Consider the following 13,164-nt stretch of genomic DNA (forward strand, 5'->3'; position numbering starts at 1 on the left):
TTGTGATTGGCTGCTGATCTCATTACCATGGTAGTTGCCATAATGGCAAAGTTACCATAGTTGTTACTCTTTATGAAACAGGCCCCAGGAAAGGGTCACTAAGGATCAGGTGCCTGTTTCATAAAGCTTGTTGTAATAACAATTTATAATAACAGTTTAAAGCTACTGAAATCCCTTGATTAGATTGGCTGATAGCAAACTTGTAATAGAAATTGTGTATTTGTTATTATAACGCATCTTTATGAAACAGGACCCAAATTTGTGAAACACCACCCTATAAGTTGCACTTATAACATAGTTGAGCTTCCTTGAAACCCGCAGGATAGAGATTTTAAGAAAGGCATGAAGTTACCACAGCACACCAACCCTCCAGCTGAGGTGTCGTCGACCATCAGGCATTACCTACGCTACACATTAGACAAGGCCTACGCCGGTCAGGACATCTTCTGGGGAAATACACCAGGGGCGGGGGACCAGGTCAAGTTCCATTTCAATACCCCTATTGTTATAGAACAGTAAGTACCGGTATTTCTCTCATGAGATATTTATCCACCATCATTTAAGCCTTGTTCAGAAATGATGCCGCAAAGCTTTTTTTTGGGGGGGGGAGGGGTTACATACAAGGTAAGACAAAACTACACACTTACGCTAGTAAACATGTATTGTGTGAGTTAAAGTTTTAAGACCCTGTCACATCGTTCCGTGCAAGCCTTGCGTGTGACTAGTGGGCAATCACCCGCAAGTCTTGCACGGACTGATGTGACAGAGCCTTTAAAGGTAAATGCTAGTTTTGGTAACGATATCAAATGAGTTCATACAGAATCCAATGAAATGACCACCAAAGTGTCTGTTTGTATAAATAAAATGCATGTGCCAAAGGATTCTGGAAGAAATTGTGTAATTGCTGAGAAATCAGCAAATAAGCACAGGATTCGGGTAGAGCGTAGGGCCCGACGCTCTAAGCAATAATTATACATTGTCCCACGTGTGCTTATCTGTGTTGGGATCTTTGGTGTGAACATTTTTCAGTGTAGATTTCTAGATTTCACAAAGTTCAGTTAATGTAACTGTACCAGATCTAGATCCTCGATGATATACTGACAATTAAGCCTTGTTTTACAGACTTTCTCATGAAACCAGTGTTTACTGCAACTACTGGAATTTCTCTTTAATGGTCAAGTGCTGCATGTCAAGCTGATCAGAATAATGATTTTGATGGTTTTTGACATGTCACCATAATTAAGAAATTGACCTTTTCAGTAAGATAAAGTGGACATACATGTAGGGTAATCATGTGTACCTGATCAAGTGGCGTGAAATTTCAAGTCATATAATTAAGTTCAGGGTCATTTGGGGTCAATGAACTGAATGACTGTGTCATGATATCACCATGATAGAAAAATATATTACCAAAAGGTCACATGTTGCATAATATGTACAAACATGTACTCACCTGAAACTCAAATTTCATGCCTTTAATTGCAATACATTTTTGGGGAAGGCCAATTTGCTTGAGGGGCACATCTCTTTAATGATACAGTTATTCCAGATGGGAAGAATGAAAAGGACATCAGGGCCCCGTAACACAAATGTTAATAGCAATTAATTGCTATTTTGAAAAGAACGAATCTGATTGGATCTTCGTCAGTCTACTGAACAAGATGCGCATGCAACAATGATTTTGATAGGCCATTTCATTTAGCGATTGATCGCTGACCTGTGCATTACGGGGCCCAGAAGTGTCCCAGGCAAAAACGAGGGGCATTGAGTCCGGTAAACAGGGCATCCACAGCCTTGATCCTTGGATCATTAGATCATTTATTGTCTCGCCCACCAGAGGTGAAGGCGAGAATTAGGGATCCAAACGTCGTCCGTCCGTCACAAATCTAATGACACATAACTCCACAATCGTAAGTCGCTTTTCAACCAAACTTGGATGGTAGATGGACTTGGGGGACCTGCATGTTATGCTGTAGTCGGAGGTCACACGATAAGGTCAAAGGTCATTTTCAGGTCAACCTTACCTAACTCCGCAACCGTAAGGTGCTTTTCAACCAAACTTGGATGGTAGATGGACTTGGGGGACCTGCATGTTATGCTGTAGTCGGAGGTCACACGATAAGGTCAAAGGTCATTTTCAGGTCAACCTTACCTAACTCCGCAACCGTAAGGTGCTTTTCAACCAAACTTGGATGGTAGATTGACTTAGGGGACCTGCATGTTATGCTGCAGTCGGAGGTCACATGATAAGGTCGAAGGTCATTTTCAGGTCAACATTAAAATTTACGTGCAAGGCTCTTAAGGCAAGTGTTATTCCATCCCAGTCATATTACAATGAAGTTTCGATACAATTCTGTTGCATGCCCTCGCAAATCACAATATTTCTGGTTATTTTCATACGTGGGCGAGACACAAATTCGCTTTTGCCTTGTTTCATAGATGAATAATTTCAAAAAATGAGAAAATGGCGGATATTTCACTGTTACAAAGTATTGTCAACAATGCTGTGCATTGTTGACAATACTGCCAGGGGTGATCTGCTTATAATTTCATTTTAATATATGCACATCCCTCTTAATGTTCATTGATCAGGGGCCCGTTTCATAAAGAGTTACAAGTGTTGTAACTTTGTCATTATGGCAACTACCATGGCAACCTTGATTTTGATTGGCTGCTGAGCCCTGTTGCCATGGTAGTTGCCATAATGACAAAGTTACAACAGTTGTAACTCTTTATAAAATGGGCCTCAGAACTTTTGTTATTACCTCTACCACTATTTTTTTTTATGCTTCACTAGCAATGTCATATTATTATTGATTGTGCAGCAAATGGCTTTGGTTCATATGTCATCACACGTATCCTAACACCGCAAAAAGGGAAGTACATGTATTTATAAGACAGCTTCGAAACTGTTTTGGATGTTTTTAAATGCAGCTTTCTTTCTAATCCCGTTTCTTAAAACCGATGACTGATTCAAATTAGTGCTTTCCTCGAAGCAAGAGTGGAGCTTGTTCGAAGCGTTGCCGGAGGTATGCATTCCAAAGACAAAATAAGTTTGACTGGATGATTCAGTAATGAGGAGCTTAACAAGGCATGAAACTGGAGGATGAAACAGTCTTGCTAGAGAAAAATTCACATGGAATTTGTTGCAGAAAGTGCTGTGCTTAAGCTTAACAAAAAAAAATCAGCATATTAAAGTTCAAAATTTGTAATGCCATACTACACTGTGCATTTAGTTAAAAGGGAAATAAGATTGCCAAACTCAGCAGAAATGGGTGAAAGTTTTAAAGAGTCCAGCTGTGCTAAAAGTATATTTTCAATCCATCTTAAAAAAGATATATTTAGGGCATTATTTTAGGTGAGGGGAAAATATACTAGTTAAAGGCTCTCTTTCACCATAGGAGACTTACACATGTATGCCACTAATCTGATTAGATCCAATACCAATCTCATTTTATACTATAATGTAATAATTGCTTTTGGCATAAAAATGACAGCAAGTTTTGGCTTCAAAAATCAAGCAAAGATGTCAGATCTGACAACTTGTTTCTTGTTGGACAAAAATGTTGATGAAATGCTCCCCTTTGAACAGCTTGTAGTACATGTTTCAATGCGGAATTCTATTCATGGGAAACAACTCTGGGTGATCTTTATGGAAAGGGTGGTCCTTGTATACAGGTGGTTGCTAAACAGATTTGACTATACCTTATTGTTGATGTAGAGGTGTTGTAGCTCAGTGGATATGTCTCCAGACTTTGAACCACAAAGTTAGGGGTTCGAATCCCACTGCAGCACTCCTGTCCTTTGGCAAGGTGTTTATCTACATTTGCCACTCTCCACCCAGGTGTAGTAAATGGGAACCTGGTAAGAAGGAATTCCTTGAATGAATGCTCGAGCGCCTGATCAGAGTACATGTAGCTATGCTAAAGCTGGGGTAATAGTATGCAGTGCTTACAAATGTTGCATTAAGTGCTACATAAATGTTGCATATTAGTATTAGTAGTGGAAGTGGTGATGGTGGTGGTGGTGGTGTTTTTATTGTTGTTTTTGATGTTTGGTTATTATTATTATGTCTACATGTATGTTACATTTTGTTTTACAGGTATCGGTTTATAAGTAGCAATACTGAGAACCCGGGTGATAAATTTTACAATACCTCTGTGGAAGTATTACCAAGCTATCACCAAGAAAAGAAAGAAGGCATCTTAGAAGCAGACAATGGGGCCGAGCTGAATCTGCCCAGAACAGAAGATGGCTTCATTCAAATTGGTGAGAATTCAACATATTCCTAAATAGAAACAATAATAGTAATATATTGGACTTATATAGTCCCATATCCACTCTGTGAAGTCCTCAAGGTGCTATTCTGGAATTATGAAAGAAATTCATTGAAAAGAAATGTTTTTAGGTGTGAAATGTTATGAAATGTGTACGTCTGACCCAATATGGAGGAGGGGAGAGTGATTCTATGAGTCTGAGGTGAATCCGGCTTGTCCCCGTAGTTAGGGACTAAACTGGATGTAAAGCCTGGTGGGTGTTTCATAAAGCTGTTTGTAAGTTAAGAGAGACTTTAAAAAGGACTGATAATCCTTTCTTACACGCAAAACCCTCACCAATGAACGTTCTTGTGTATACCATTTATCACAAGAAAGGATCACCAGTCCTTCCTAAAGTCGCCCTTAACTTATGAAAAGCTTTATGAAACACCCACCATGTCCATATTGTGCTGCTCTCAAAATGTCATGGCTTGAGTACTGTACATGTAGATAATGAAGTGAAGAAAAGAGAAAGTGAGTTTTTAACTTCCATAAAGGTCTATTATTTAAGGAAGGGCCCGTTACAGTGCATATTGAGACACACACACAAAAAAATAACTTTTGGTAAAATCTGTCAAAATAATATTTTTGAAATAGACTATGTAGTGTTGATAGATACTGTAAAGTCTCCTGGATCAAGCGACCCCACAATCCAAATATTTGCCCCTGCCTTACCAAACATTGGCAATGACAATTCTTGCACAGTGTCATACATGTACATGGCTTTGTGCCAAAATAAAGGGGGGAAAATGGCAGCACTTGAGCAGTAGTCTGAATCAAGTAATCCCAATTAAATGGTTTGCTATTTGCATTCATTATCATAAAAGAAAAATATTGTTGAAGGTTTGATGAAACTCATCATCAAAGAATAACATAGTGATGAATTTTTTTAAATGTTTTTGTGACGTTATATGTGAGCAGCTCCTACAGGTATCATGTACTACAATTTCCATAAATTCTTTTGGGGGGGAACATGATGTATAAAAGTATTTTTCTTTTGGCAGGGGGTATTAGATTATATGTCTACTGATATATCCTGTCATTTGGGGGAATTCTTAGAAACATCCATTTACGTACACCATATGGCCATTATTCAGCCATCATTTTAGCTCTTTCAGTGCTATGTCAAGCATATGGTTGAATTGAATCAAAATGAAATTTATACCCACAAGAAAATGTTTAAATGTCAGAGGCAGATTTATTGATTTTTAAAGGCCAAGACCAAACAACCAACTGTACATTTAAATTAACAGAGAAAAAATGTAACTAGAGTGTAGAAATGACATTGCTACTGAAAGAGGGTATGATTAAGTTGATATTTCATTTTTTTTTCTCTCATTTTCACAAAACCATTGATATGAAAATTATGAGCGATACGCACTGAGAGACGAGTGTTTCATCAAATTTTTCATGCGACAAGTTGTCAGATATCTGACAACTTTCCTTGATGCTGATTGGCTCAGAAGCACTGTTGCTATGGTAACTTTTAAATGAAACAGGACTTGTCGGATGAACCGTCTGGCAAGTCCTTTCATGAAACGATGTCAGACACTCAGTTGTTCTAACTTCAGTTTATATGAAATCTTATATAAATAATTTTTTAGGATTCTTACACTATTTCTGTTGTTGTTGTTGCAATTGTAGGTAAATTTGAAGATGGCCGTGCTATAGGAAATGTAGATAGCAAGATAGGAGCAGTGCAAGAGATAAGATTACATGTGTTATCAGAAGCCAAGAATTGGGTTATATTGTCAGAGGTAAGTCTGCTACAGCATCATTATATATAGAGGTTTGTGATTCAGATTTGGGCCTGCTGGCTATTGCTTATGGGTATGATCACATATTAATATGTCAAAATTTAAGCAATATGTATACCCCCCCACACACACACACACTCAAACACACACACAGAGAAATATAAAAATTGTTCAAAGAATTATCACACATCGCTTTTTCTTCAGCTAAGGCTTATGGATTTTATAAATAAAGTGTAGAGGATTTAGGACAAAATAGTTTACCCTTTTTACTTCGACCCTAGTGATTTTGAAAAGGGCAATTTTGACAATTTAGGGGTTTATGATCATTTCTAAATGATTTCTGGCAGTTTAGAGGAAGGTTTATTTGCTTCTGAAACCATTCAAAGCTCTAATTTTTACTTGGGGGACATTACTTTGGGACATGTGTGTAATGCTGCCACCAGAGGTATCATTGTAAGGTCAAGGCCATTTGAAGTCTGACAGTTAGGTTAACCTGCAAGACTTTCCTGTGACATTGAACTTGGTTAGAGATGTACTTGAGGAAACCTTCATGTTCTGTAGTCACGGGTCGGCAAGACACAATCTAGCTGTTGCCTTGTTTTATCTTTTGTTTGTTAAAAGGAAAATTTATAATATGTATTCCTATTTTTGATAAGATTATATTTTTAGGAATGTATTCGTGTATATGTATATACGATAATTATTGATTTATTATTTCTTTTGCTCTCTCTTTTTTTCACCGCTTTTCATTTTCTCTCTTACACCATTTTCTCTCAAATAACTACATTTTCACATTGTTTCATATCATATTGCCCACTTGCTCTATTTGTCCCTATCTTCTGTCTACCTTTCTTCCATATGTCCCAAATTTGTATGTGTAAAGGGGATCACTGTTTAGCAAGCCATAGGCTTTAGTTGTGCTTCCCATCCACATTTTTATTGTATATATCTGCTTTGCATTTTATGGATAATTAATAAATTGAAATTGATTTTTTTCCTTGATTTCTTTCATGTTTCAGATTTATATTGTTGAGAAGAAGAAGAGGTGACGACAGCTTTGATTCTTGACAGAACTCCCCTCCGGCCAACAGTTATTTTTATCTAAGCAATGCATACTGTGACATTATTTATATGTGCTTAGAAGTAGTGTGTATTGTGTATCACATGAAATGTGAGTGACCCTCACGTCTGTCCAGTGCAACTCATAGAAAGGACAATCCAATATGATGTATTATACCCTTCATAGATTAAATCATGTATAGTGATTGGTTCAAATACCATCATGTGACCAAATATATTTCAACTATGATGTTGCGTGACGTCAGACCTCAATATATTTTTTTGCTATACCAACGTTCTGACGTCATTATATCAGAAAACTGGATGTTAACTGAACTCTCAGGCGCACCGGTCAGTTAGATCTCTGTCCCAGGCAAGTTGGCGCAGGCACAATTCGCGTTACGCTGAGCGCGATAGCTTGGAGAAAATTCGGTCATTTAATGCAATTAACCGGATTCTTCAAGCTCAACGCATAGTTTTTGGTTCTAAATTATAAAAAGTAGGATATAAAACAAATATATCAGGCGTTTCCTTCGAAAGCATAGTGGGAATTATCACTCCTCGGTTTGACTGGCAAAACTTCTATATTTCCCTTGAAGCTTCGCCCCTCGGGGAAAATAGTAATTGCCAGACCTACCTTGGATAAATATTTCCACTATACTTTCTCAAAGCCTGATATATTTGTTTACTGTATGTTGGTCCAGTGGCTAGAGCATTGGACTCATAATCGCAAGGTTGTGAGATAGATCCCCACTCTGCCATTGTCTCCACTTTGACAAAAAGACCAGAGAGTAATATCTATCGTCTATAACGTCAGCCACTATGACTGACTAATCTAAACGTACAATGTCCTGGGTAATTGGTTATATACCAGCTTGGCGTTTACCAGCGAAAACTGTCCTGTCAAGTTCCTACGGGAGTTACCATAAACAGAAACGGAAACTTTTATTAAGTTTGAATGCCTGTGTAATACAAGTTTCAGAAAGAACCCTTGAATACAATGTTTATGGTAGGCCTCTTTCGTAACTTAAAATGATTATTTTCAAAATATCTGCTAATGTGAAAACTATGTAATTTACCACTTACAGGGGCATTTTCACACCTTCCCAGTAAAGCAGAGTCAATGCCAAATAAATTGGTCTACAGGAGATGTAGAACTTGGTCTCCATTTTATTAGGAACAAACTCTTATCAAGAGTTCATGAAGTTACTGTATGGATGAAAACTGAAATAGTGAACTCAGCTGTTAAGACACTTTTCTTGCAAATATGAAATTAGATCTCATGGAGATTTTTCGACACCTTGACGGTGTGGCAGTGAGTCCAAACTTCGCGGATGGTCATTATCTCAATATTTATTCAATATCTTGAAAATCTTATATCATCAGCAGGAAAAGCGACCTAAAATTACCCTCTAGCATAATAAGTTTTTTAAGGATGAGTTCAGTATTCATGATAATATTGACAAAAGATCAGCAAATTTGTCACCGTTAGCTCCCATTCAGAAAAAATCTGAATTTATCAACAAGCATCATGATATCATCATTTTGTAAGCAGAATGTGGTGCTGACCGCTTCTACAGCATTATGCCATCCATCTGATGTAAATATATCACCTTTTGAGCTTGAGCTTTTGTTTATTTCTCCACAAAACTTTGGTCTGCGAAATTAGATCACACGTTTTCAGAACGGTTTTCCAGCACAGCGCACATTCAGCAATCAGAATAGAATGTTGAGATCACGATACCGGCTAAACCCCTTGACCTACATCACATTTTTATCATTTTGATTCATAGTTTAAAATCTTGCCGTCAATTTGGTACCTATTATTTTGATTGATTTTGTATAAAATGTGAATATTTTGTTAATGAATGTTAGCCTAATGAGTATTTTGTAAATGTCTGCAAAGTTTGGACACCCCTTCATAAATTGGATCACATTAAAGGACAAGTTTACCCAACGAAAAGTTGATTTGAATAAAAAGAGAAAAATTCCTCATGCTGTTTTTTTTAAACGCTATGTTGAGTATCTCCTCTGGTTTATAACCTTAAATCTCCTGAGAAAAAGCACAAAGAAGTCCTATTGTGACATGAAAGCATCTGAATTGTTTTTTAAAAAACTATTGCAGTGGTTCTTAAAAATATGTGAATGTGGCAGAGGTGCGGTTCCCAACCCTGACTTATTTTGCCATACAGTACATTCAAGTTCCTCTCAAGTCTTATGGTTTTTAAGTGTTTTGACATCCCATTCGATGCTTCACATACATGTGTGTAATGGACTTGAAGTTTATGTACGGCCTAAGTTATTTTGTAATTTTTGTTTTTGAAAAGATCAGGGTATATATTCATTGCAAAGATGTCAATTTTCAGTCGATTATCTTGCATAATGTTCCATACGTTACAGAAAATACTGTTTTCATGTTGGATTAAAATCTTATTCTGTCTGTTGTCATTTCCTGTACAAAGCCAATGGGAATATCAGAATTCATTAGTCCATTTTTCTGCATGTGCATTTGTTTCCTTTGAAACAACACATACATGTACCATGCACTCATTTCAATGTGTCAACTGTATCGCTTCATGTACCATAGATACAAATGGATGCGTACAGAAAAGAATAAACCTAAATTGAATAGTAGTAAAGGGACGATCACATGTCACTGGTTTAGATGATGGTTCACAGCGGATGCCCCCAAAGTTGCATTCAATCAGAACCTGTTATGATAGAGTTTGACTTATTTGCTTTCATAAGGTTAGACCAACTCACAATATCTTTTGAACTGTGTTTGCCTAACAAAGCAATACGCAACCATGTTGTAACCCTTTGGAAACGAATCGGCCAAACTCTGTCATAGAGGGCTCCGACTGAACTTAAGGGGTAAACCGCCTTGAACTGCCGTCTGAACTTGCAATTTGTGTATGCCCCTCTATATGGATTTACTGAGTGTATATATTTTGTGGTTGTCCCAGAGCTGCCAAGTGTTAGCTTTCCGTAAGGTAGATGTATTTGACGATTAGATTAAAATGCCTATAGGCAATACAGGTAGTGTTTTTGGTTTCGTCCATATCCTTTCTTCCGATGAGGTGACATATTTCTTATAAGGGTCAAATTGAAGTGCCTTGTCCGGGTTTTGACTGTATTGATCATTCATTCATCTCCGTATTGAGCATGTAATGTTTCTAGACCAAGATTGATTTACATGGAGTAGTTTTGCTATACTATACATATATCCATCCAAGAAAAAAAAAAAGAAAACTTGTTTTAATATGTTTTGATCACAAATTTGACACTAATAGTATTTAGTCAAATCCCTTCTGCGATTTGAGATCTCATCCATTCTGAATCGTTCACACACAGTATATTGCAAACAGTAAAATATACTTAGGCATCTTAGTAATGGTTTGTGCACAAACTCGTGAGTGAACCTGTATCTAGCCTGCCCTATTGTAGAGATTTAGTAAAAGAAAACATAACAAAGATCACAAGAAATTCAAATAAGCTATCCCTTCTCATGCAAGGTCATCGTGGCCCTGACTTTCAAAGAGTTCAGATGGATCTGATCAACCACAACTATGGAAAGCCAGCAACATCAACATCTAAACTGCATGTTTGTTTAAAATATATTCTAGATCTGATGTATATTCATACATTCATTGTTCTCTTGAAGATTCAGTGTACAGGAGATTGTGCAAATTTCCTTGAGTAATTATTATGATATTGGATGGATTTCCATGTAGCTCAGGTTGATCGGATCAATAGTAACTCTATAGAAATCCATCAGTGTCATAATTTCTTCTACGGGACAATTTGTCAGGTTGGTGCAAGAACACCCTTAACACCACACTTTTGCGCATATGGTGTGCTAAAAAAACACACCCTTAGCAGCACGCTTAAGTGCATGTGCATGAAGGCGTTTCTGTACTGATTTAATGCTAAAAAATGTTTTGATAAGGGTGTCCTTGCACCGACTTGACAAATTCAGCTTGGAGACATTTTGTTCTCCCAATTCAGCATAGGCTAGTTCTGTGACACTCAAATTAGTACTAATAGTAATAGATTTTGAACTTTTGTGTGAACTTTTCATAATGGCTATTAAAAAGAAGTCTAGATGTTTTGAATAAACTGGAGAAAAAAAGTGAACCCAGTTTCCTGCCTTTTGTTATGCACCTAGACTGTAAGAAAGCATTGTTGATAATATGTAGTTATTACCCATACAGTGTGTTATATACTGGTTCATAAATATGTATTTATCCTATCTCAATTTCTGATGGGCAGTACACAGATAATATTGTATTGTACATGTGTGAGTCAAAATTTTGCTGTGTGATGAAATTAATTGTACCTTTTGATAAAAGTATTATCTGTATGTGTTATTGATTATTCATTAATTATTCTTAATTCTCGCATTACCTGTTGAGATTCTCACTTGTTTTTATGTAAAATTGTTGATATTCTAAATAAATCATAAATATTTGTCCATTCACCTGTTAAGATCATGTAGTCTCAAATCTACAGTACTTTTCTCTGAAGTTCATCCTGTCATCTTTCTGTTAATGATCTTAAATGAATGATGTGCAATGATCGTTCTTTAGCTTTCTGCTAGTTCTTTCTTACATTCTTTTTTTTTATTCTTATAACGGAAGCTGATGATTTTATACAATTTGAATTTTTGTAGATATCATTGTTAAATTATATTAGTATAATTTGTAATGTAATGGTTTCATTGTTAATTTATTTCCTTGTGTGTTTGATTAGTTTAGTTGATTTATAATTTTAACAAATCTCATTCCTTCTCTTCCATTTGGAAGAGAGGTGTGAAATAAATGAATCTGAATCTTTTCTTCTCTTTACCGGTATCTAAAAGTTTACTTTTGAATATAATCAGAAAGTCTTTACTTTTGAATATAATCAGCATTTTTTCCGGGAGTGGGGGGGGGGGTACATAAACCCTGTACAATAGATGTCAACATATTAAAGGTTTGGTAGTCTGATATACAGTATGCTCTTTAGTCAACATACACAATACATTACACCTGTAAAGCCCTTTTAACCCTGGACATTAGTTGTCAATGGACATGTATTATGGCTTAGCCATCTGATATACAGTGTGCTCTATAGTCAGCATACACAATATATTACACTGTAAAGACCTTTAACCCTGTACATAAGGTGTCAATGTATTAAGTTTTAGCAGTCTGGGGTGTTAATACTAACACCAGTTGGTGTCCCTATAGGACCACACCCAAAGGTGTTTAAAATTACACCCTTGAGTTTGAAAATAACACCAAAGAGAACTACAGTAACAATCAAAGGTGTTGTAATAGCACCCAAAGGTGTTTGACTAACACCAACTAATTAACACTTGATTAGAATGACTGTGGTCCTGTATTTACACAAATCGACACCGCATCTTTCGCTGTGTAGGTGTCGATTCATGTTTTGAAAAAAAAATAATGTACTGAATAACAATCCTTTATTTGTTTAAGAAAAATATGACAAGGCTGCTTTTGTTGACCTTTCCAGAGTTGCAGTCAATTGAACCATGATGTCACTCAATATGACTTGATGATGTCAAAATATAATCATTATGACATCAGTCATGACCCCCAGATGACATCATAATGGAATTTTTGTTATGTGACGAGTTTGTTTGTGTATTTTCTCCAGGTATTAGTTTATGGTACATGTTCTTACCTAGTACCTGGCCCTGGGAAGCAACCGGGGAGGGGGGGGGATTGCTGCCCGTATTCACCATAGTCAGCATGCCATGAAATTCTGGTACGTGTAATGTAGGTATACTTTTTTTTTTGCTTGTCAAATTTTTCCTGGGCCAAAAATCACCTTTATTTTTCTTCTTCCCAAAGTTCTCTTGACCACAATGAAATACATTTTATAGTGAGCACCCTTACCTTACTTGTCAAATTTAAACCAGCACCCCCGTGAAAAAAATCATTCCCAGGGCCTTCTGTTGGGTATTAATTGAATTTATTTTTCCCCCTAACTAACATGTACATGTATTTTTAATGATAAAAGGG

At 36.6% G+C, this 13,164-nt stretch overlaps 1 protein-coding gene and 1 long non-coding RNA gene across 2 annotated transcripts in view; both read left to right on the forward strand.

The window, feature by feature from the left end:
* Positions 1-10,758, forward strand: part of LOC121406135 (alpha-1,3-mannosyl-glycoprotein 4-beta-N-acetylglucosaminyltransferase A-like) — an 88,739-nt gene extending 77,981 nt beyond the window's left edge. Inside the window, exons 11-14 of the mRNA XM_041597190.1 lie at positions 322-515; positions 4,103-4,269; positions 5,961-6,073; positions 7,093-10,758. Coding sequence (XP_041453124.1) covers positions 322-515; positions 4,103-4,269; positions 5,961-6,073; positions 7,093-7,122 — 504 coding nt within the window. The 3' untranslated portion in view covers positions 7,123-10,758. The remainder of the gene's footprint in view (positions 1-321; positions 516-4,102; positions 4,270-5,960; positions 6,074-7,092) is intronic.
* A 90-nt stretch (positions 10,759-10,848) lies between these two features.
* Positions 10,849-12,592, forward strand: LOC121406231. The gene is made up of 2 exons (XR_005968766.1): positions 10,849-12,377; positions 12,442-12,592. It is a non-coding gene; the product is annotated as an uncharacterized LOC121406231 (long non-coding RNA).
* Positions 12,593-13,164: the final 572 nt, after the last annotated feature.

Source organism: Lytechinus variegatus, chromosome 1, assembly GCF_018143015.1.
Source record: "Lytechinus variegatus isolate NC3 chromosome 1, Lvar_3.0, whole genome shotgun sequence".
NCBI classification, from domain to species: Eukaryota; Metazoa; Echinodermata; class Echinoidea; order Temnopleuroida; family Toxopneustidae; genus Lytechinus; species Lytechinus variegatus.